Source organism: Aegilops tauschii, chromosome 2 (assembly GCF_002575655.3).
Source record: "Aegilops tauschii subsp. strangulata cultivar AL8/78 chromosome 2, Aet v6.0, whole genome shotgun sequence".
Classification (NCBI taxonomy): Eukaryota; Viridiplantae; Streptophyta; class Magnoliopsida; order Poales; family Poaceae; genus Aegilops; species Aegilops tauschii.
Window position 1 is genome coordinate 165,306,036 of NC_053036.3, and position 23,881 is coordinate 165,329,916.

General features: G+C 48.3%; 1 protein-coding gene and 1 long non-coding RNA gene across 3 annotated transcripts; one reads left to right on the forward strand and one right to left on the reverse strand.

Annotated features, from left to right (window-relative positions):
• Positions 1 to 12,695: 12,695 nt before the first annotated feature.
• Positions 12,696 to 16,960, reverse strand: LOC120973201 (uncharacterized). Of its 2 annotated transcripts, XR_005767416.3 has the most exons (4): positions 16,006 to 16,960; positions 15,795 to 15,897; positions 15,606 to 15,720; positions 12,696 to 14,055 (listed from the first exon to the last, which is right to left on the reverse strand). It is a non-coding gene; the product is annotated as an uncharacterized lncRNA (long non-coding RNA). The 2 variants fall into 2 exon arrangements; XR_012202178.1 differs by having other exon boundaries at positions 15,606 to 15,897; positions 16,006 to 16,945.
• A 4,570-nt stretch (positions 16,961 to 21,530) lies between these two features.
• On the forward strand, positions 21,531 to 23,146 carry LOC109750811 (remorin 4.1). Its single transcript, XM_020309785.4, has 2 exons — positions 21,531 to 22,490; positions 22,595 to 23,146. The coding sequence occupies exons 1-2, from the start codon at positions 21,753 to 21,755 to the stop codon at positions 22,784 to 22,786; spliced, it is 930 nt and encodes a 309-aa protein (XP_020165374.1). The 5' UTR covers positions 21,531 to 21,752; the 3' UTR covers positions 22,787 to 23,146.
• The last annotated feature ends 735 nt before the right edge of the window (positions 23,147 to 23,881 follow it).

Below are 23,881 nucleotides of genomic sequence, written 5' to 3' on the forward strand. Positions count from 1 at the left end.
GGTAGGGGCGCGCCTACCCCCCCCCCCCCCCAGGCGCGCCCTCCACCCTCGTGGGCCCCACGTTGCTCCACCGACGTACTCCTTCGTCCTATATATACCTACGTACCCCCAAACGATCAGATACGGAGACAAAAACCTAATTCCACCGCCGCAACCATCTGTACCCACGAGATCCTATCTTGGGGCCTGTTCCGGAGCTCCGTCGGAGGGGGCATCCATCACGGAGGGCTTCTACATCAACACCATAGCCTCTCCGATGAAGTGTGAGTAGTTTACCTCAGACCTTCGGGTCCATAGTTATTAGCTAGATGGCTTCTTCTCTCTTTTTGGATCTCAATACAATGTTCTCCCCCTCTCTTGTGGAGATCTATTCGATGTAATCTTCTTTTGCAGTGTGTTTGTTGAGACCGATGAATTCTGGGTTTATGATCAAGTTTATCTACGAACAATAGTTGAATCTTCTGAATTCTTTTATGTATGATTGGTTATCTTTGCTACCTTTTTCCCTAAAACCAAAGATGGCAATACCTAGATCTATCCTTGCTACTATGCCTAGCTAGGGGTGTTAAACGATAGCGCTTGTTGGGAGGCAACCCAATTTTATTTTTAGTTTTTTTTTCTTTTTGCTTCTGTTTAGGAATAAATTTTTGTTCTGCCTCTGGTTAGATGTGTTTTAATGTTTTAATTAGTGTTTGTGCCAAGTTAAACCTATAGGATCTTCTTGGATGATAGTTATTTGATCTTGCAGAAAATTCCAGAAACTTTCTGTTCACGAAAATAATTGTTAAAAATCACCAGAACGTGATAAAATATCGATTCCAATTGCTGCTGATCAATAAACAAATTGCCTAGGTCTTCCTATTATGGATGATTTTATGGAGTTCCAGAAGTTTGCGTTAGTTACAGATTACTACATACTGTTCTGTTTTTGACAGATTCTGTTTTTCGTGTGTTGTTTGCTTATTTTGATGAATCTATGGCTAGTAAAATAGTTTATAAATCATAGAGAAGTTGGAATACAGTAGGTTTAACACCAATATAAATAAATAATGAGTTCATTAGAGTACCTTGAAGTGGTCTTTTGTTTTCTTTCGCTAACGGAGCTCACGAGATTTTCTGCTAAGTTTTGTGTTGTGAAGTTTTCAAGTTTTGGGTGAAAGATTTGATGGATTATGGAACAAGGAGTGGCAAGATCCTAAGATTGGGGATGCCCATGGCACCCCCAAGATAATCTAAGGACACCTAAAAGCCAAAGCTTGGGGATGCCCCGGAAGGCATCCCCTCTTTCATCTACTTCCATCGGTAACTTTACTTGGAGCTATATTTTTATTCACCACATGATATGTGTTTTGCTTGGAGCGTCTTGTATGATTTGAGTCTTTAATTTTTAGTTTACCACAATCATATTTGCTGTACACACCTTTTGAGAGAGAGACACATGATTCGGAAATTATTGGATTACTCTATGTGCTTCTCTTATATCTTTTGAGTTATATAGTTTTTGCTCTAGTGCTTCACTTATATCTTTTAGAGCACGGTGGTGGATTTGTTTTATAGAAACTATTGATCTCTCATGCTTCACTTAGATTATTTTGAGAGTCCTACAAAACAGCATGGTAGTTTGCTTTAACAATATTAGGCATACAAGATTAGTAAAAGAAAAATTCTTATGAGTGTGTTGAATACTATGAGAAGTTTGATGCTTGATAATTGTTTTGAGATATGGAGATGGTGATATTAGAGTCATGCTAGTTGAGTAGTTGTGAATTTGAGAAATACTTGTGTTAAAGTTTGTGATTCCCGTAGCATGCACGTATGGTGAGCCGTTATGTGATGAAGTCGGAGCATAATTTATTTATTGATTGTCTTCCTTATGAGTGGCGGTCGGGGACGAGCGATGGTCTTTTCCTACCAATCTATCCCCCTAGGAGCGTGCGTGTAATACTTTTCTTTGATAACTTGTAGATTTTTGCAATAAGTATATGAGTTCTTTATGACTAATGTTGAGTCCATGGATTATACGCACTTTCTTCCTTCCACCATTGCTAGCCTCTCTAATACCGCGCACTTTTCGTCGGTATCATATACCCACCATATACCTTCCTCAAAACAGCCACCATACCTACCTATCATGGCATTTCCATAGCCATTCTGAGATATATCGTCATGCAACTTACCACCGTTCCGTTTACTATGACACGCTCCATCATTGTCATATTGCTTCGCATGATCATGTAGTTGACATTGTATTTGTGGCAAAGCCACCGTTCATAATTCTTTCATACATGTTGCTCTTGATTCATTGCATATCCCGGTACACCTCCGGAGGCATTCATATAGAGTCATATTTTGTTCTAAGTATTGAGTTGTAAGAAAATAAAAGTGTGATGATCATCATTTTTAGAGCATTGTCCCAAGTGAGGAAAGGATGATGGAGACTATGATTCCCCCACAAGTCGGGATGAGACTCCGGACTAAAAAAAGAGGCCATAAAAAAGAGAAAAGGCCCAAATAAAAAAATGAGAGAAAAAGAGAGAAGGGACAATGTTACTCTCCTTTTACCACACTTGTGCTTCAAAGTAGCACCATGATCTTCATGATAGAGAGTCTCCTATGATATCATTTTCATATACTAGTGGGAATTTTTCATTATAGAACTAGGCTTGTATATTCCAATGATGGGCTTCCTCAAAATGCCCTAGATCTTCGTGAGCAAGCGAGTTGGATGCACACCCACTTTGTTTCTTTTGTTGAGCTTTCATATACTTATAGCTCCAGTGCATCCGTTGCATGGCAATCCCTACTCACTCACATTGATATCTATTGATGGGCATCTCCATAGCCCGTTGATACGCCTAGTTGATGTGAGACTATCTTCTCATTTTTGTCTTCTCCACAACCACCATTCTATTCCACATATAGTGTTATATCCATGGCTCACGCTCATGTATTGCGTGAAGATTGAAAAAGTTTGAAAATGTCAAAAGTATGAAACAACTTCTTGGCTTGTCATCGGGGTTGTGCATGATTTAAATATTTTGTGTGGTGAAGATAGAGCATAGCCAGACTATATGATTTTGTAGGGATAACTTTCTTTGGCCATGTTATTTTGAGAAGACATAATTGCTTAGTTAGTATGCTTGAAGTATTATTATTTTTATGTCAATATGAACTTTTATCTTGAATCTTTCGGATCTGAATATTCATACCACAATTAAGAAGAATTACATTGAAATTATGCCAAGTAGCACTCCGCATCAAAAATTCTGTTTTTATCATTTACCTACTCGAGGACGAGCAGGAATTAAGCTTGGGGATGCTTGATACGTCTCCAAAGTATCTATAATTTTTTATTGCTCCATGCTATATTATGTTCTGTTTTGGACATTATTGGGCTTTATTATTCACTTTTATATTATTTTTGGGACTAACCTATTAACCGGAGGCCCAGCCCAGAATTGTTGTTTTTTGCCTATTTCAGAGTTTCGCAGAAAAAGAATATCAAACGGAGTCCAAACGGAATGAAACCTTCGGGAACGTGATTTTCAGAACGAACATGATCCAGGAGACTTGGACCCTACGTCAAGGAAGCTTCCAGGAAGCCACGAGGTAGGGGCGCGCCTACCCCCCCCCCCCAGGCGCGCCCTCCACCCTCGTGGGCTCCATGTTGCTCCACCGACGTACTCCTTCCTCCTATATATACCTACGTACCCCCAAACGATCAGATACGGAGCCAAAAACCTAATTCCACCGCCGCAACCTTCTGTACCCACGAGATCCCATCTTGGGGCTTGTTCCGGAGCTCCGCCGGAGGGGGCATCCATCATGGAGGGCTTCTACATCAACACCATAGCCTCTCCGATGAAGTGTGAGTAGTTTACCTCAGACCTTCGGGTCCATAGGTATTAGCTAGCTGGCTTCTTCTCTCTTTTTGGATCTCAATACAATGTTCTCCCCCTCTCTTGTGGAGATCTATTCGATGTAATCTTCTTTTGTGGTGTGTTTGTTGAGACCGATGAATTGTGGGTTTATGATCATGTTTATCTATGAACAATATTTGAATCTTCTGAATTCTTTTATGTATGATTGGTTATCTTTGCAAGTCTCTTCGAATTATCAGTTTGGTTTGGCCTACTAGATTGATCTTTCTTGCAATGGGAGAAGTGCTTAGCTTTGGGTTCAATCTTGCGGTGTCCTTTCCCAGTGACAGTAGGGGCAGCAAGGCACGTATTGTATTGTTGCCATCAAGGATAACAAGATGGGGTTTTTTATCATATTGCATGAATTTATCCCTCTACATCATGTCATCTTGCTTAAAGTGTTACTCTGTTCTTATGAACTTAATACTCTAGATGCATGCTGGATAGCGGTCGATGTGTGGAGTAATAGTAGTAGATGCAGACAGGAGACGGTCTACTTGTCTCGGACGTGATGCCTATATACATGATCATACCTAGATATTCTCATAACTATGCTCAATTCTGTCAATTGCTCAACAGTAATTTGTTCACCCACCGTAAAATACTTATGCTCTTGAGAGAAGCCACTAGTGAAACCTATGGCCCCCGGGTCTATTTTCCGTCATATTAATCTCCCGACAACAAGCTATTTCTTTTGCCGTTTTTATTTTGTTTACTTTACTTTGCATCTTTATCACAAAAATACCAAAAATATTATCCTATCAGATCTATCAGATCTCACTCTCGCAAGTGACCGTGTAGGGATTGACAACCCCTTATCGCGTTTGTTGCGAGGATTTATTTGTTTGTGTAGGTGTGAGGGACTTGCGTGTAGCCTCCTACTGGATTGATACCTTGGTTCTCAAAAACTGAGGGAAATACTTATGCTACTTTGCTGCATCACCCGTTCCTCTTCAAGGGAAAACCAACGCAGTGCTCAAGAGGTAGCAGGCTTCGACGCGGCATTTTTAGTAAGTGCTTGAACGAACTTTTGTAGAGTTCGGTGAAGAAATCGGCTAACAGAGTTATATCTGTAGGTATGCTGACGGGTCGTCCCGCAGAGGAGATGCCCGGGTCTGTGGGTGATCTTTTGCCAGAGCTCTCACAACTGCACGAACAAGTTCGGCAGGTGATGCAGGGCATTGCCCAAGCCTTGTGGTCATCCGCCTCCCTGCCAGGAGGCATGGGCGAGCTTGTAGAGATGCTCAAGGGAGCGCGGCGGCGCTTCCGATTATGGAAGATATCTGCCTGCCGACAAGGTGTAAGGGAAGCCTGGGCCATGGTGAAGACTCGATATACCAAGGCTGACCCGAACCACATTGCCGACGTTGGACCTGTGGGGTCTGATGGGAAAGAGATCCCCGTCAGTTTGGTGTATGACCAGGTGAAATTAGCCGCAAAGTATTCTCAACAGGATTGTAGGCTAGACAGCCAGTTGGATGGTATAGAAGAAGAATTTAGTCAGTCTAAGTGACTGTGTACTTCAAGTGACATATATTGTCCCTACCCGGATTGTAAATCATTTGTCATGGCGGACCTTTTCGCTTCGACCTCCGGACCCGACAGTTCGGAGTGTATCCGAATACCCGCTCAGTTATGTACAAACCGGGGTACGCGTGGAAACCAGGCATAGGGGTCATAAGTGCTTGAACAGACAAGTACCCAACTAGCTATGTCATATTACATGGATAGTAAGAAACATCTTCCAGGTAGAATAGTTCCGTTAAGGGTTCCTTTCCCTGGGTACGCATGCATTAATGTGCATGTCCGAAATGCGAAAAGAGACGCGGGATATAAACATCTGGGGGCATGTATTACAATAAGTATAAGTCATCTTTTGTTCATCGACCAAATATTCCCTTAAGAACGCTAGCTTTCGGCTTCACCCAGTCTGAGGTACACATCCGGCTGACCCGGCAGTAACAATCGCAGAGGTGCTCCCCTTATGCCCTAGCCGAATTAACGGGAACGTAGGGCATAAACACAAGAGCCAGGCAACCCAGCTTGGCCAAAACTTAAGTCATATCGATGCATATAATGGCGAAGAAAAGGTACATGTGGAAAAGTAACACATGTGCGTGGGGCGTAGAGCCCGAAACATAGTTATATTAAGCTTCTGTATAAGAAGCCCCCAGGTATAGTGAGCACACCTAGCGCGTCAAGATTGTGTAGTCAAGACACATTTTAACCTTTTAAGGCCGTGAAGAAAAAGGGAAGAAAGAAAGAAAGAAAAGACAGATAACGGATATATATATAAAAAATTGACGGAGGTAAGGAGACGAACATAGAGTCCGGCACTAGGCGTAGAACCTTCAGAGTCTGGCTGCGTTCCATGGGCTTGGCTCGAGTCGATTGTCCGATGCATCCCGCAGACGGTACGCTCCACCGGTCAGAACTTTGTCAATAACGAAGAGACCTTCCTATTTGGGCTTGAGCTTGTCCTTTTTCTTCTCTGGTAGGCATAGAATGAGTTCACCAACGTTATAAGTTTTGGCCCGTACTTCTCTGCTTTGATACCGTCGAGCCTATTGCTGATAGAATGCGGAGCGGGCTTTTGCCACGTCACGCTCCTCCTCCAGGGCGTCCAGACTGTCCTGCCGATCAAGCTCGGCTTCTTTCTCTTCGTACATGCGCACTCGAGGTGAGTCATGAATGATGTCGCAGGGCAGTACCACCTCTGCGCCGTACACCATAAAAACAGTGTGTATCCGGTAGTGCGATTCGGCGTGGTCCGCAGCCCCCATAGTACGGAGTCGAGCTCCTCGACCCAGTGCGTATCTGATTCCTTCAAGGATCGCACTAATCTGGGTTTAATGCCGCTCATGATAAGACCATTTGCTCGCTCGACTTGACCGTTAGTTTGAGGGTGATAGACAGAGGCATAATCGAGCTTAATGCCCATGTTGCTGCACCAAGTTTTTACCTCGTCGGCTGTAAAGTTCGAGCCGTTATCGGTGATGATGCTGTGGGGGACACCGTAACGGTGTACAACCCCGGATATGAAGTCTATCACTGGTCCGGACTCGGCCGTTTTAACTGGTTTGGCTTCTATCCATTTGGTGAATTTACCCACCATGACCAATAGGTATTTTTTCTTATGGCTTCCTCCTTTAAGGGGTCCGACCATATCAAGCCCCCAGACCGCAAAGGGTCAAGTAATGGGGATTGTTTGGAGAGCGGTAGGTGGCATATGGCTTTGGTTTGCAAAAAGCTGGCAGCCGACGCAACGTTGAACGAGGTCATTTGCGTCTGCTCGGGCCGTCAGCCAGTAAAAACCTGTACGGAAGGCCTTGCTTACAAGGGCTCGAGCTGCGGCGTGGTGGCCGCCAAGTCCAGCATGAATTTCTGCCAAAAGTTGTCGTCCTTCCTCTTCGGAGATGCACCTTTGAAGTACTCCGGTAGCGCTTTTCTTATAAAGCTCTCCCTCGTGGACCTTGTAGGCTTTAGACCGCCGCACAATGCAACGTGCCTCGTTTGGGTCCTCAGGGAGTTCTTGCCTAGTTAGGTAAGCCAAGAAGGGTTCTATCCACGGGGCGATGACAGCCATAATCACGTGGGCCGAAGGTGTTATTTCGGTGGCAGAGCCTCCGATTACGTCAAAGTGTTCGGGGTCTGGCGTTGTGGCCGGATCCGGACTGTTTTTGCCGGTCTCCCCTTCCCACACCACGGATGGCTTAAACAGCCTTTCCAAGAATATATTAGGTGGGACAGGGTCGCGCTTAGCGCTGATGCGGGCGAGGATATCCGCCGCTTGATTGTTTTCTCGGACCACATGGTGGAATTGGAGCCCCTCGAACCGAGCTGACATTTTGAGGACAGCGTTGCGGTAAGCCGCCATTTTTGGGTCCTTGGCGTCAAAGTCTCCATTTATTTGAGATATTGCGAGGTTCGAATCCTCACGCACCTCTAAGCGTTGAATGCCCATGGAGACTGCCATCCGGAGACCATGCAACAGGGCCTCATATTCTGCTGCATTGTTGGAGTCTGTGTATAATATTTGGAGTACGTATTGGACTGTGTCTCCGGTGGGGGATGTCAGGACGACACCTGCCCCTAGACCAGCCAGCATCTTAGAGCCGTCAAAGTGAATGATCCAATTGGAGTACGCGCCGTACTCTTTAGGGAGTTCGGCTTCTGTCCATTCAGCGACGAAATCAGCCAGTACTTGTGACTTAATGGCTCGCTGTGGTTTGTATGTTATGTCGAACGGGAGGAGCTCAATAGCCCATTTAGCAATCCGGCCCGTGTCATCGCGGTTATTTATTATGTCGTTGAGTGGTACTTCAGAGGCCATCATAATTGAACACTCTTGAAAGTGGTGTCGTAGTTTCCGGGATGCCATGAAGACCGCGTATGCTATCTTTTGATAATGTGGGTACCGTGATTTGCATGGAGTGAGGACAGTGGATACATAGTATACCGGCTTTTGAAGCGGGAACTTATGTCCGTCCGTCTCTCGTTCGACGACGAGCACTGCGCTTACAACTTGGTGTGTTGCCGCTATACATAACAACATTGGTTCGCCGATATTTGGCGCGGCCAAGATTGGGTTGCTGGCCAAAACGGCTTTTATTTCTTCCAATCCGGCCGTGGCCGCATCCGTCCACTCGAAGTGTTCAGTGCGTCGAAGAAGGCGATAAAGGGGTAGTGCCTTTTCTCCCAATCGGGAGATAAAGCGGCTTAAGGCAGCCACGCATCCAGTTAATTTCTGGATTTGCTTGAGGTCTGTTGGGATAGCCAACTGTGACAGAGCTCGGATTTTGGCCGGATTTGCTTCAATTCCTCTATTGGAACGATGAAGCCCAAGAGCTTACCGGCGGGCACGCCAAAAACGCATTTTTCCGGATTGAGCTTGATGTCATATGTTCGGAGATTGTCGAACGTGAGCCTCAAGTCGTCTATTAAGGATTCGACGTGTCTGATTTTAATGACCACATCGTCTACGTATGCCTCCACTGTTTTGCCGATTTGTGTCTCCAGGCATATTTGAATCATGCGTTGATAGGTTGCACCGGCGTTTTTGAGCCCGAAAGGCATGGTGTTAAAACAGAAGGGGCCGTATGGAGTTATGAATGTCGTTGCGGCTTGATCGGACTCCGCCATCTTAATTTGATGGTATCCGGAGTACGGGTCGAGGAAACACAATGAGTCGTGACCTGCGGTAGCGTCGATAATTTGATCGATGCGGGGGAGGGGGAAGGGATCCTTGGGGCAAGCCTTATTAAGGTCCTTGAAATCGACACATAGGCGCCAGGATTTGTCCTTCTTTGGTACCATTACCAGGTTTGCTAGCCAGTCCGGATGTTTTATTTCTCTAATGAATCTGGCCTCGAGTAACTTAGCTAGCTCCTCTCCCATGGCTTGTCACTTAGGCTCTGAGAAACGCCGAAGAGTCTGCTTGATCGGCTTGTATCCCTTTAGAATGTTTAGGCTATGCTCAGCCAGCCTGCGCGGGATTCCTGGCATGTCTGAAGGATGCCAGGCGAAGATGTCCCAATTCTCGCGCAAGAACTCCCGCAGTGCGGCGTCTGTTGTGGGGTTCAGCTGTGCCCCGATGGATGCTGTTTTTGTAGGGTCCGTTGGGTGGACCTGGAATTTGACTATTTCGTCCGCTGGTTTAAAAGAGGTGGACTTGGGCCTTTTGTCGAGTATCACGTCATCTCTGTCCACTATGGAGTGCAGCGCAGTTAGTTCTTCGGCCGCAAGGGCTTCGGATAACGCCTCAAGGGCCAGTGCGGCGGTTTTATTTTCGGCGCGGAGTGCTATGTCCGGATCACTAGCTAGAGTGATGATTCCATTGGGCCCTGGCATTTTGAGCTTCATGTACCCGTAATGGGGTATAGCTTGGAAGATCGTGAATGCCTCCCGCCCTAAAAGGGTGTGGTATCCCCTACTGAACGGGGCCACTTGGAATGTGATTTCTTCGGACCTATAATTCTCCGGCGTGCCGAATACCACATCTAGTGTGATTTTCCCCGCACATCGTGCCTCCCGACTAGGGATGATTCCTCTGAAGGTCGTGCTGCTTTGCTCAATGCGGCTCTTGTCTATTTCCATTTTGTTAAGAGTCTCCTCGTAGATGAGGTTTAATCCGCTACCACCATCCATGAGCACTTTAGTAAGCCGGAAGCCGTCCACAATTGGACTAAGGACCAAAGCGGCTGGTGCTCGGGCTGTTCGGAATTGAGGTTCGTCACTGGCATTGAAGGTTATAGCCGTGTCGTTCCATGGATTTATTGCTGCAACGTGGCAGACTTCGGCAAGGCTGCGGAGTGCTCGCTTGCGCCTATTATTTGAGGCGAAGGTCACGAAGACTGTCAATACTGTATTGTTATTTTCCATGGGATGGTGCTCTGTGGTATTGTTGATGAGGAGATCCTCACCGCTCTTGGCCACCTGCCGGAGTATCCAACATGCTCTAAGGCTGTGTGTTGGCATGGTATCCGGTGTACTGTGAATTTTGCATGGCCCATTGAGCCATCCCTCCAATATAGTTCCACGCCCTGTAGTGGGCTTTGGTTTCTTTGTAATTGGATCAGGTGACTTACGAGAGTACGCCCTTTTAGTTCGGACGGGGGGTCTAGTGAGAGCCGGAGGATCCCAGAATTTTGTTTGGGTTTTCCAGGCGCTTTCCATCGCACAGTACTTCTGTACTATGGCCGCCAAGTCAGTGAAGTGTGCTATGTCACGGCGACTTATGGCGTTGAGGATTCCCTTGTCCGTGCAATATTTGCAAAAGAATGAGATTGCGTCTTCCTCACGACAGTCCTTGACCTTGCTCATTACAAGGAGGAATCTGGCCCGATAGTGATGTACAGTCTCTTGGGGATCTTGTCTAATATGGGAAAGATCACTTATGTCTAGGTGGGTGGGTAGATTTAGGTCCAAACCCTGACCCGATCTGAGACCCAGGGGCGGAGGAGTTTCCGAGCTTGGCAGTTCGGGCTCCGGGATGTTGCCCAATAGTTCTGGCCCGCTGTCTGATTCTAGGTTCGAAGCTTGGGCCATGTCCTCCCGTAGACGGGTATCCGGCTTGGAGAGCTCGGGAATCCGGACATAGTTTGTCCTCAAAATAGAGGAGAATCGCTACATTTCTCCTCCACCACCGCTATCTGATGGGTGACCGGCGGAGAGTTAATCTCCCTTTGGTCGGGTTTAAGCCCGATCCGATCATAGTCCGTAGCGACTCCCAGGGCGGCGATGCGATCCAAGAGCTCGTTCAAGGAAGAGAGCTCCATTGGATCCATCTGCTCGGCGAATCCCGAGCCGACGTGGAGGCTGTTTTTGATGACCCGAGAAGTCATTGTCGGCGCGACGGCCGAGCGGGCGGTCATGACGAAGCCACCTAGTCGAAGAGTTTGGCCTACAGCCAAGGCTCCCCAGAGGTAATGTTGTCCTTGACAGCAAGACGAGCCATCAAGCCTTATCGTGACGACACAGTGGAACTCTCAATGAAAGCACCAATGTCGATGTCAAAACCGGCGGATCTCGGGTAGGGGGTCCCGAACTGTGCATCTAAGGCGGATGGTAACAGGAGGCGGGGGACACAATGTTTACCCAGGTTCGGGCCCTCTCGATGGAGGTAATACCCTACTTCCTGCTTGATTGATCTTGATGATATGAGTATTACAAGAGTTGATCTACCACGAGATCGTAGAGGCTAAACCCTAGAAGCTAGCCTATGATTATGATTGTTGTTGTCCTACGGACTAAACCCTCCAATTTATATAGACACCAGAGGGGGCTAGGGTTACAAAGAGTCGGTTACAAGGGAGGAGATCTACATATCCGAATTGCCAAGCTTGCCTTCCACGCAAAGGAGAGTCCCACCCGGACACGGGACGAAGTCTTCAATCTTGTATCTTCATAGTCCAACAGTCCGGCCAAAGTATATAGTCCGGCTGTTCGAGGACCCCCTAATCCAGGACTCCCTCAGTGGTAGCGAAATCAGAGGTGGTTTCGAAGTTGGCAATGCGAAAGTTGTGGTGGTGGTTGATAAGAAGCAACCGTCCCTAAGTATCTGAAACACCTTAGGAGACTCAAGTCACCACTCAAGCAACCACAAATGCTATATGGTTCAAAATGGGTTAGGTTGCGGAAAGCTATGGTGGTTTTGCGGATGATATGGTGGATGGCCTAGGCAAAGAAGCCAAAATGCCAAAAAAAATATGGAGTCAAATGATGTTTGAACCTATCTAGATGGATGGGGGATGTCAATAGCTACACAATGAGCTAAAGAACGTCAAAATCGGACTCCCGGAGTGAAAGTTATGGCCGAAACGAAGTTGTTGTTGGGCTGATTCGGGTGGGTACGGGTGCCCGGGGTGGTTAGCGGGGTTGAGCAAATTTGCCCGAGGGTGCGGGCACCCGGTGGTGGCCAAAATGGGCGAAAATTGTGGAAAATGGATGAAATTGGTGGATTTCGTGGTGGGAAAGGTGGGGATGGATGGGGGAAGGCTAGATCCAGTTGCCAAACAACAAATCCATGGACCAAAACAACAAAATCTCACAAGAACCAACAAATTGCAAGAAAAATTTTTGGGGCTATTTTTGTGGGGATTTTCAAATTGGGACCAAAAAGCAACGAAATTAGGCTAGCAAATGGGGGGTAGGGACTCCAAGATGTGAATCAACCTTGCTCATGATACCAAGATGTTGTAGGATGAAACCCTAGATGGGATCTTTTCCCACTTGGAGGGGGAAAGAGGAAGAACACACAAGAACACAAGGAGGAAATCACTCAAACAAACCCAAATAACACATCCACTAGAGTAGCATACATGAGATCCACAAGCATACAAGAACAATTCAAGGAAATTAGCACTAGGGTAAAGTTCTTCCCACTCCTAGGAGATGAGGTCTTGATGTTGATCTTCTCCAAGAGGAGGCCTTGATAATCCACAAGGATTCTTCCCAAGATGGGGGCTTGATCTCCAAGAGGAGGCGATACAAGGAGCAAAGCTCTCTAGTGTCTATCAAATACTTTGCCAACCTCTATATGAGCTAGGGGAGAGTACTTATAGCCTAGGGACGAAATAAGAGGGAAAGAGGGGTACAAGGGTCATATTGCCCGAGTTGCACATAGACAAAATCGGCGGAGTTCGGGCACCTGGGGTAAAGGGGTCCGGGCACCCGGACCGGTCTGAGGGAGGCGCCAAAGAGGGGGGCTGGGCACCCGGACGGGTCAGAGGGTCGACGGCCTAGCCGCGGTAGAGGCCGGGCACCCAGGGGTCGCGGCCCGGGCACCCGGAGGCAAGGGCCAGCGCCCAGCGGGGTGGCCGGGCACCCGGGGCGGCGAGCAGCGCCCAGGCTGGGGCGGCCGGGCACCCGGGTGTCCAGTGGCTCCACTCCTTCATGCCCTTCTTCCTTCTCCTTCCTCCATGTGTGCTTGAGTCTCCCTCCTAGCTTCTGCATGGTCAAGTCCTTAGTACCTAAGAAGGCACAACGAATCCATTTGAGGTAGAACCCAACTCTCATGTAAATCTAAGAGGAAAGAATTAACCTCAGTTTCGATTGCGCGTGCTCTTGTCATTGGTCCACCTCGTGCTTAATGAGTTGTAGTAGAGTCCATGGGGATGATGTAGGGATGCTCCGCATCACGTATCCCGCCCTTTTGTAACATTTTGCATTGTTCCTGTGCTAAAATCCCCCACCCTCTTCTTCCAAATCGTCACTCTTCACCTAATTCCCGCCATTTTCTCTCGCTTCTTCTTCGCTGCCGCCGCCGACACATGGAACCGGACCAGGACCTGCCGGAGATGGAGGTCGGGGAGTGTGGCACCCCGATCCGCATGGAGCAGGGGGCCTTCGCACGTCAGCCCAGCATAACACCTGACGCACGACAGGTCCATAATACAGCATTCCAGGTACAATAATATTCATCGAATACATGTGCATCAGAGTACATCATTGATGAATACAATCATCTGGCATAGCCATAAGGCTAGAAAATAACAGCGGAAGTCTATTAAAATGGCGGCAGAAGTCTTGGTTTGACAGCATAACAACTCTGGCTGGGCTCCACAACTCACAGGACTGGCAAGGTTACGGCCTAGCACGACGGATCAAGCAAACAATTCGGGTATGACCTACAAAACTGGCATGACACGCCAGGTCAGTACACTGAATGTACTTGCAAGACAACCAAATACATAGCATCCAAACAAGCAGAAGACAAAGCAAGAACCAAGCGCATGCAACAACCTATCTCATATCAATTACTAAACATGGCATGATAAAAATTCAACTAAGCATGAACCAAATCATAACATCTACTAACATGGCAATGACATGGCATATCAGATCATGCTTCTAACATGGCAATGGCAAAGCATATCATCTCAATCATGGCATAATTTAACATGCCAATCGAAGCATGGCATGGCATCATGAAACTATGCTGAAAATAAACTACCGATTATATCCAATGCAGACATAGCATGTTAACTATATACAATCATCTTCTGTTCTGCCTTAGGTTTTTAAATGCAACATATTACTCATGCAATGCAACCAAACTCGTACACCGAGTCCCTCGGACTCTCTTACCAACGTGTTGCCTCGCAACCGAGCGGTGATCATTCCGGCGATCACAACCATGACCAACACTTGGTCTCCAACACTTATCGAGACCTCGTCTCGTGATCATATCAAAACATCGTCGTGACTTCTCACAACTATCTCATAGTCCAAGTCACCATATTTTTGTTATCACATATTTATTTACCAATTTAATTATTTCAGGTTTATCCTCCATTTCGACCAAGACCTGATAGTGGGACCTACTACGAACTGTTGCTATCGATAGACTTTATACACTCTGCAGAGGTAGCACACTGTACCCACACCACGGAACCCATGGCCTCGTCATCCCATTCGGGTGGACCAACGGCATTCCGACGAAACCAACCTACTGCCATGACGCTCTCCCGGCCACTCCGACCCAATCCCCAATGGGCTGGTCCTGGGTGGCCCCGTGTCTACCAAAGACACCCCGACCACCGTCGTGGTCAACTCCCACTCGGGGACTGGTACCAAAAATCTCAAAAACGAGCACACAAGGTTATGTCCGCTTACCTGATCAGGGTAAGCACGCCCATAACCTTCCCTAGTGGGAGGCACCAGCGAGAGGTCACGACAATAGCTCGCATTAAGGCCTTCCCACAAAGGCAAATGTGGCTGCACTGAAAAAGTTCGATTTGGTGGCACTATGACTCGATCCCATCGATGACGGAGGAGGTTTGTTATTATTAAGTCATTTTAATTCCTTCTCCATCATCATGAACATGAATGCAACAATGAGCATGCAGCATACGATTGCATGAACAAAATATTGAACTACTCAAGTGCACAGCTATAGCATAAAGAACATGACAATACCAAGTAATAGCATACCAACGGTGCATTACAATCCTCATAACATTGTATAATGATGACATGCAAATAAAGTAGAGTAGTGACATGGCATTATCAATAACAACATTTTAATTAGCATGGCAAAAGATATCATGAAAACACAAGCATGCATAATAGGCATAATAACTGCAGACGAAAATGATGTGAAACAACTGCAACTACACACACACACACAAGGTGCAAGCAAAGTCAACATGCAAGTTCGAGGCTCATGATAAGAGGTTGGCTTGCCTGGGGGTCGAGGAATACTCCGAGAAAAAGTGCGAAACGATCGCGGAAAGATTTGCCGGAAACAGTTCTCTCTCGGAGGGGTTGTTTACGTGCAAGGGCAAAATGGTCATTTTCACTGTACGAAAACATTATGAAAATGATACCAACGGAAAGGGCTCGATGAACAGAGAACGTGAGCATTGGAATCACCTCAATCGGAGTTACGGTTGAAAAGTTGTGGCCGTTCACTTTTTAGGCAGAAAATGCACTCAAGCAGTGAACGTTCACAAAATAAGCACTTCGGCGGGCGGGGCTGAAAAGAGAAAACGCATTTCAGAAAACACGTCTTCATAACACTGAAAGCGTATTCCTGACAGAAGAAGCAGCAGAGTACGCTTTCTTTAACCGGAGACGTACTTACATGAAATGCGCTTCCACTTAATCCAGTCAGCAGGTCCGCCACATCAGCGCTGAGACAATGACAGGCAGGGCCCACGGCATCTTCCCTCTCCTCCCGCCTGGCCTTCTTCTCCAGCGCGACGCAGAGAACAGGGGCGGGCCGGCCGCCGACCTGGCCATCGCCTCGCAGCTCCCCGGGGCCGGATGACAAGCGGAGGGGCTCTGCCACTCCACGCCGTGCCTGCTGGTGGCCGCGGGGTCGCGTGGGACGGCCCACAGTGCCGACGCCACGACTCGGGCGCCATGGCCGGAGCAAGGCAGGGTCAGGGTCGCAACGACAGGGCTTCCCCGGCGGAACTGGAGGGCGGCGGGGACTCCGCATGATCCAGAGGGAGTAGGGGACGCCGAAGAAAGGGAGGGGAAGGGCCATGGCCAAGAAGTGGCCGAGGGGGATCGGCGGCGATGCTTCGGCCATGGAGCGGACAGGGGAGCTCCAAGGCGAGGGGAGAGCTACGGGTGTCGAGGGGAGGAGTGGAAGGGGTCGGGGAAGCTGCAGATGAGCTCGGACGAGGCGCGGACGGGCTATATATAGCCGGGGCAAGGGCACCCGAGCTGAGCTCCGCCGAGCGAGTTCGGCCACAGCTCTGCCGGCCGCAGCAGTCACGGGGGCGCACGGGAAGGCGACGAGGAGGGTGCGGACGAGCGCCAAGGAGTCACGGAGACGAGCAAGGCTCGAGGACAAGAGGAGGAAGCGGACACCGGCGAGGAAGAGGACGAGCTCACGGGCACGCACTGTTCGAGCGTTGGCACGGCTCGCCGGAGAAGAAAACAACGGGGGCCAGAGGTCCAGAGGGAAGACGACGACGAGGGGGGCTACTGGACATTAATGGTGAGGCCAGAGGCGGTCGGAGCAGCGCTGCCGACGAGAACAGTGGCTAGACCACCGTTTTGGCTGGCTGCCCTCGTAGTCACCACTGGCATGGCGCGCTCTGGGGTTTTAACTGATGTAAATTCATGTCTACCGCGTAGTCCTTCCAGAGTGGAGTATTACCATGGTAAAGAAACGGGCAGAGACAAATTGAGCTGAGTAAACCAAGCTCCACAAGTGTGCTGTTGCAAACTTGGCAACATCCTAGAGATAAAACCAGAGAGGTTAAATGGTAAACTTGATGTCCGGGAGGCTTGGGGTAGAAAGGACTACGGTCCTTGGAGTTTTGAGGTAAAATGGACAACTATTTACCATAGTTGTTGTACAACCACCAAATCTGACCCAGAAACTGAATCATGATGAAGCACTCACTAGGAGTGATGGATTGAGCTAAAACTTGGCAAAGCCAGATGATTTGGACATACCATGATGCTGTAAAAATTTCATATCAAATGGACTTACCAAAATGGTACTTCCTTCACAGCTATCATTTCTGTCCAAAAACTTCAGAAAAATCCTCAGGGCAATTGGCTATATGAAATGAGCCACAATCTTGTGTAGATAGGTATATGATTAGGAGAAGGCCTGGAAAAATTATCAGCCATAATGGAGCAAGATAAAATACACTTGCTTCACAAACTGAAAATTTGGACAGAAAACAAGAATTGCTCCTGTGCTCACATAGTTCAATGAAATGAACTGAATTTGGGTGGAGGATAATGATTTGAGATACTTGATAGGATGGAAAAGTTTCATCCCATTTGGAAACACTATGAAGGTACTTCCTTCACAAACTTGTGTTCTGGTCAGAAACTTTGAAAAATTGCACAGGGAGCTAGGGTGAATGTATTGAGCTCATCTTTGGTATCCATGGGTTATTTAACAATGTTAAACACCCTGCCAAATTGCAGCTCAATTGGACTTAGCAATAAAGCACTTCCTTTGCAAAATTTCAGAGAAGGCAACAACTTGCATTGGATCATGTGCCAAATTTTGAACTGTGGAATCATGATATAAGGATGGAACTAGTGATTATATAGCAAGGACAAGCTCCACAATTTATGTGGGAATTTGCTCTGCTATAAAAATAGTAGTTCCTTTGGAAATTGGCAGAAATGCAATATTGGCATTAAATAGGAAAAGACAATTTTCCTTATTTAATTATGGCCAATATACTTGCCAGAGCTTAGATTAGGCATAAGCATCAACTCCACCAATTCTCATGAATTTAGGAGATGGCTAGCTATGCCTTTGGATTTTATTCCTCAGAAAGGCAAGAAAAGGAATAAATCATAATTCAAAAATATTGCATTGGACTTAGCAATATTTTTGCATATCCAAGGTTAAGAAAGATAGGATGATCTCTGGGATCAATTGGGAGGATCAACAGAACAAGGAAAATGGTGGCTCCTTTGTAATCACAAGGGCATATCCAAATTCCAAAAATTTGGAATTAGGGTTTAAGAGGAATTGAGCTGATGCAAATGAGGTCTTGCCCACTGAAAAAGACATGAGTAGGATTTTGAAAGGTTGGAAATGACAAAATTTCTCAGAGTCATCCAGCAAACTCAGGAGAAGGATTTTGAAAATGAGTGCCAGGAAGGAATAACAGCACAAAAAATGATAACCCAATTTTGGGGCTGTTACAGGGAGGCGCAGGATGATCTGAGCATCAAACTCGCCCAAAAGATCAACTCAGGGAGGCGACAAAATTGCCGCGTCAAAGCGAAGGCCACAAAGCAAACAACACTCATGAAGAAGAGGAAGGCCGATGGAGGGCATGCTTGTGGCGTTCGTGGCGGTGGGCGTGCGGGTCGCAGATATGGTGGAGATCGCGGTCGGGGTCACGAAGTGTAGATGGTGTCGCCCACCGTCCAGACGCTACAATGGCCGGAGCATCACAAGGCTCCGTACTACTACGCTGCCAAGCAGCTCGGTAGGCAGTCTGCGGCAACTGCTGCCGGGCAAGTGCATGTACGCTGATGTCAACGAGGCGCCGCTGCTCTTCTCTGAGTTTGCTTTGCCACAGCTCGTCCGGATGCGGACAGCGGACGGGAAGCACATGGGTGCCCACACGTTGTTCACTGTTATTCCTAAAGTCGGGTGAAGGCGTACGACAACGCGGACATGGAGATGTTGGACATCATCCCTGACGGCACCGGAGGAGGAGGAGGCTATGAGAACGCGGGTGGAAGACTCTACTCACACACAGCAGGGCTACTCCCAGGCCGACATGCAGCAGACCGGCAAGGGCACACAACAACAAGAGGATTGGGCCATCGGACAGACATAGGAGGATGAGGACGGCGAAGACGATGATCCGGATGGTTTTGGTGGCGATCCAAAGAAGAAGGGTAGAGGAGAAAGCTTCAACATGCGGGAGGACGAGCCGTTGTGCCATGCATGGTTGTCCACTAGCCTCGATCAGATCCATAGCATGGAGCAAAAGGGCTCAACTTTTTGGGCCAACACTCACATATGGTTCCATGAACACAAGCATTTCACGCCCTACTCTGACGCGGTGATCCGCAACCGTGAACCAAAGTCCCTCAACCACCGATGGTACACCATCCAATAGGCCGTGTCGATGTATTGTGGCCACTTGGCGCATCTCATCACACGGTGGTTTATTGTGGTGCCCAAATCACCGAGCAAGTAAGTTATCACTTGTCGGAAATGCATAGTTGTGTTGATCATTTTGTAGCCGGATATGCTTTTGTTGATCATTCACCGGATATGAACAGCTTAGGCGCCGTATATGCATAGTTTTGTTGATCACTAGCCGGATATGCATAGTTTGTTGATCGTTGGATGGATGTGCCCAGTTTTGTAGTCGGGTATGCATAGTTTTGTTGGTTGATCACTAGCCGGATATGCAGACCTTTGTTGATCACTAGCCGGATATGCCGAGTTTTGTTGATCATTGGCCAGATGTGCCCTGTTATGAAGCCGGATATGCATAGTTTTGTTGATCATTGGCTTTTTTGTAACCTTGTCGTGCTTGTACGGTGTTCAAGAAATTGAAGAAGAAAAAATTCACCGTCATGCATTGTTGGTTGAAGTTGAATGGGCAACCGAAGTGGAACCTATTCATAGCCAAGACTAGCTCCCAAGCCACCGAGGAAGAAACCGGTGACCCAACCGACCCAATGAAAGAACCACCCAAGAAGATTAGAAGAGGGTTTCAGAGAAAGAACTGGGAGAAGGAGAGGGCGAAGCGAGAAGGTGCGATGGTCAAGATGACAGAGAGGTTCAAGGACATCTTGTCCAAGAAGGAGGAGGCATTCGTCAAGCGCTCGAACATCAAGGAGAAAAAAAAGATGGAGAGGTTCAAACTATGGATGGAGGCGATCAAGAGGAAGCTAGTGCTAAAAAAGAAGAGGGCCTTGACTGAAGAGAAGAAGGTCATGCTCGAGGAGAAGAAGGCGGGGCTCGAAGAAAAGAAGGTGAAGATCGCAGCCGATGCAGAGGACGCCAAGATGTTGTCCTTGAAGGTGGAGTCTTTAGATGTTGACGCAAGAATGATCGTGCAAACCATCCGCTACAAGATGTTGCACCGCCAGAAAGATGTGTTGGAGGCGGTGGACAAGGAGGAGGAGGAGGCGAAGAAGGAGATGGAGGCTGCATACGCGGCGGCGGCGACACCTTGAGTGTGGAGGAGGCTCGGATTGCCGGTCGAGAAGGGCAGAAAATCTCAATTTTCTGCACGGACTAAAATTCTCTTCTGATCAAGATCGGGCATGTAAAAAACTTAAGCATACTACCTTTTTTGGTTGTGATCGAGCATGTCATCCGGCGCGCCATGGACCAGACTTTTATTTGAATTTCAAATAGCCCTTTACTGACGGACATATACATGATAGCATTGGATGACCGGCCCCCGTATCAGTGTCTGCGGACTGATCCTCTTGTCCGTAAACGCATGTCGGAGCAAATTTGCGGGTCAGTGTTAGAGATGCCCTTAGCATCGATCACTAGCTCGATGGTTTGGCAATTATTACCCGGTTCTTGCCGCTGATTACATTATAAATGTTCATGCACCAGGGTTCAAGTCCTGGTGCTCGCATTTATTCATGAATTTATTTCAGGATTTTCGGCGATGCGCATTCAGTGGGAGGAGACGTTCCCGTCGACGACAAGGTGCGTACAATGACTTCGTAAATTTCAAGATGATATGCCGGCTCAGTCTTTCGGAGGTACTCATAGAGATAGGGTGTGCGTGTGTGCGTTTATAGGAGTGAGTGTATGCGCGTGTATATAAGCGCTTGCGTCTATACTGTGTTAAAAAAATGTTCATGGTACGTTTTTTTTTTCTTTGCGAGTACTAGTATATGATGAAAACCTGCAGAGTGCAAAGAGATGGCAAAAAAAATATCATCTGGTATTACGATGATGCATGGTGGAACGGCAATATGATAGTGTGAGTCAGCGCACTTTGCCCACGCGACCCTTGCGCTCCCAGAAAACAAACATAATCTCCGGAATAAGAAAGCGCGAGGAAGCAGCACCAAAAGGAGCGGGAATTGAAGCAGAAATAGGAAAATATCCCGATTTCTTTCCCAGTGCGGCTCCTCTCACTCTCTAACCCCCCGCCCTCCATTGGTGGGCGCCTCCGCTGCCACAACCTGGCCTCTATTTAAGAAGGCTCCTTGCGCCACCATCCTACTCACCACCGCACCACAGACCACACCCGCACCGCGCAGCTCGATCGCGTCCCCAGCTTCAGCTGAGCTCCAACTCAACTCAAATTAATCGCAGATGGTTTCTTGTGCGCCAGTAGTGGCTTAGCGCATTAGCGGCGGAGGTTGGTACGATCAGGTAGGCCGGAGGTGAGGTGCCACATGTTGAGTGGACAAACGGCGGTTAGTGGCAGCAGCAGCAGCATCATCGTCATCAGCCGCGGCGTCGAGCAGGGGAGCGGGAGCGGGGAGCAGCAGCACCAGCGGCGGCCGATCGAGGTGGAAGAGGGGGAGGAGCCAGAGTTCAGGGACATCCACGCGCTGAGCCCGCCCCGCGCGCTGAGCCTGTACCGCCGGAGCCGGCCGGGCAGCAGGGACTCTTGGGGGTCTGCGGCGGGGGCAGGGGGGAGCAGACACACGTCGATTCGCTCCGTCGGGAGCGACACCGCCCCCAGCGAGCTCTTCCCTACTATGAGCAGGGAGTTCTCGGCCATGGTCGCCGCAGCAGCCAGCGCTAACGCCTCGTCCTCCGCCGCGGCGGGCCACAGGGAGAGCGTGGACCGCGTGGCGAACGAGGACGCGCTGGGGAGGATCGGCGAGGAGGAGCTGGAGGAGACGAACCCGCTCGCCATCGTGCCGGACAGCAACCCCATCCCGTCGCCGCGCCGGGGGCTGTCGCCGCGCCCGGTGGAGGTGGCGGCGCCCGGTGCCGGACATGGACAGGGCGACGAGGTGTCGGTGGGGCAGGTGAAGAAGGACGAGGTGGAGACCAAGATCGCGGCGTGGCAGATCGCGGAGGTCGCCAAGGTCAACAACCGCTTCAAGCGCGAGGAGGTCGTCATCAACGGGTGGGAGGGCGACCAGGTCGAGAAGGCCAGCGCATGGCTCAACAAGTACGAGGTACACACAGCCCCAATCTTCTCCATCAATGATCAATCCACACCACACCATGCTCGCTCTGAACGAATTCTGATCGCGTGAATGTGAAACTCCCGTGCGTGCAGAGGAAGCTGGAGGAGAAGCGGGCCAAGGCGATGGAGAAGGCGCAGAACGAGGTGGCCAGGGCCCGGCGGAAGGCGGAGGACAAGCGTGCGTCGGCGGAGGCCAAGAGGGGCACCAAGGTGGCGCGCGTGCTGGAGCTCGCCAACTTCATGCGGGCCGTCGGCAGGGCGCCCACCAAGCGCTCCTTCTTCTGAGCTGCCCTGCTTGCTCCTCCTCCTTGATCAACTTCCCGCCATTATTTCGCTTTTTACTCGCCGTCGCCTGATCGTTCACCGCTTCGCTTCATAGGAACCTCCTGTGCTCGCTGCTTCGCTGTGTGGAACTCTCGTTTTAGTGTTGTATCCACATGTATGGTGTGTCTTTCTTTCTTCTGCATTTCTCGTGTTTGATATGGAGTAGTACATAGCATAAGAATGGAAGGGTGTGCTCTGCCTGCTGAGTCCAAGTGCAAGAGCTGCCTGTATTTTGTTTTTGTTTTTGTTTTTGTTTCCGGTCGAGGATATTGTGTGTGTGTCAATATGAACAAGATATGCAGTAATTTACTGTTCTATGCACATTTGCAAGCCTTCTGAATCACCAGTTTCTTGATTTCCAATATTCACCCGTGTCACTTATTTTCAGCTAAATAGTTTTTTCTCTGTCCGGCTTCTTTTATTGTCTCACCAACACCTTGTCCGGCTTCTTTTATTGTGTCTTCAATGCTCAACTAACAACACTTTGACATAAAAAATCTTGGAGGCCCAGTGTACTGATGAAGAGTTGCTTTTGTTTTGACTTCTGAAGATCTGGTGAAGAGTAGTCAAACGATCAGTAATTTGGAACTGAAGTACTAAACTGAGTTTTCTGTCTTGATGATGGCATGCGACCTGCCGGCTTCACTATGAACAGCAGAACGTGCCCTGTCTTTCAGTTCACCGGCAGAACGAGGATTACAGTCGCGAGCTAGTCCTGCTCACTCAATTGTCACGTAAACGAGCTGAGAGTCCGTATTCGAGAAAAAAAATGAGGTGAGAGTCTGGGGGAGAAACGGCAGTCATGCAGCACACATAACACATATCTGAGCGTATTCATTGCAAAACGGAAATTATTTTTATGTGTTGGTCTCGCGTAGTTCGATAATGTTCCAAATTAGCACAACCAAGCTCAACTAACATGAATTACGTATCCTCGATTGACAGTGACCTGTGCTCTTCATATTGGCGTGGGAGTGGACCATTCTTGTGTACTGAATTCAGAAGTATCTGAGCTTGGCAACTTTGGATTCTCAGCATGGGGGCGTAGAATAATGA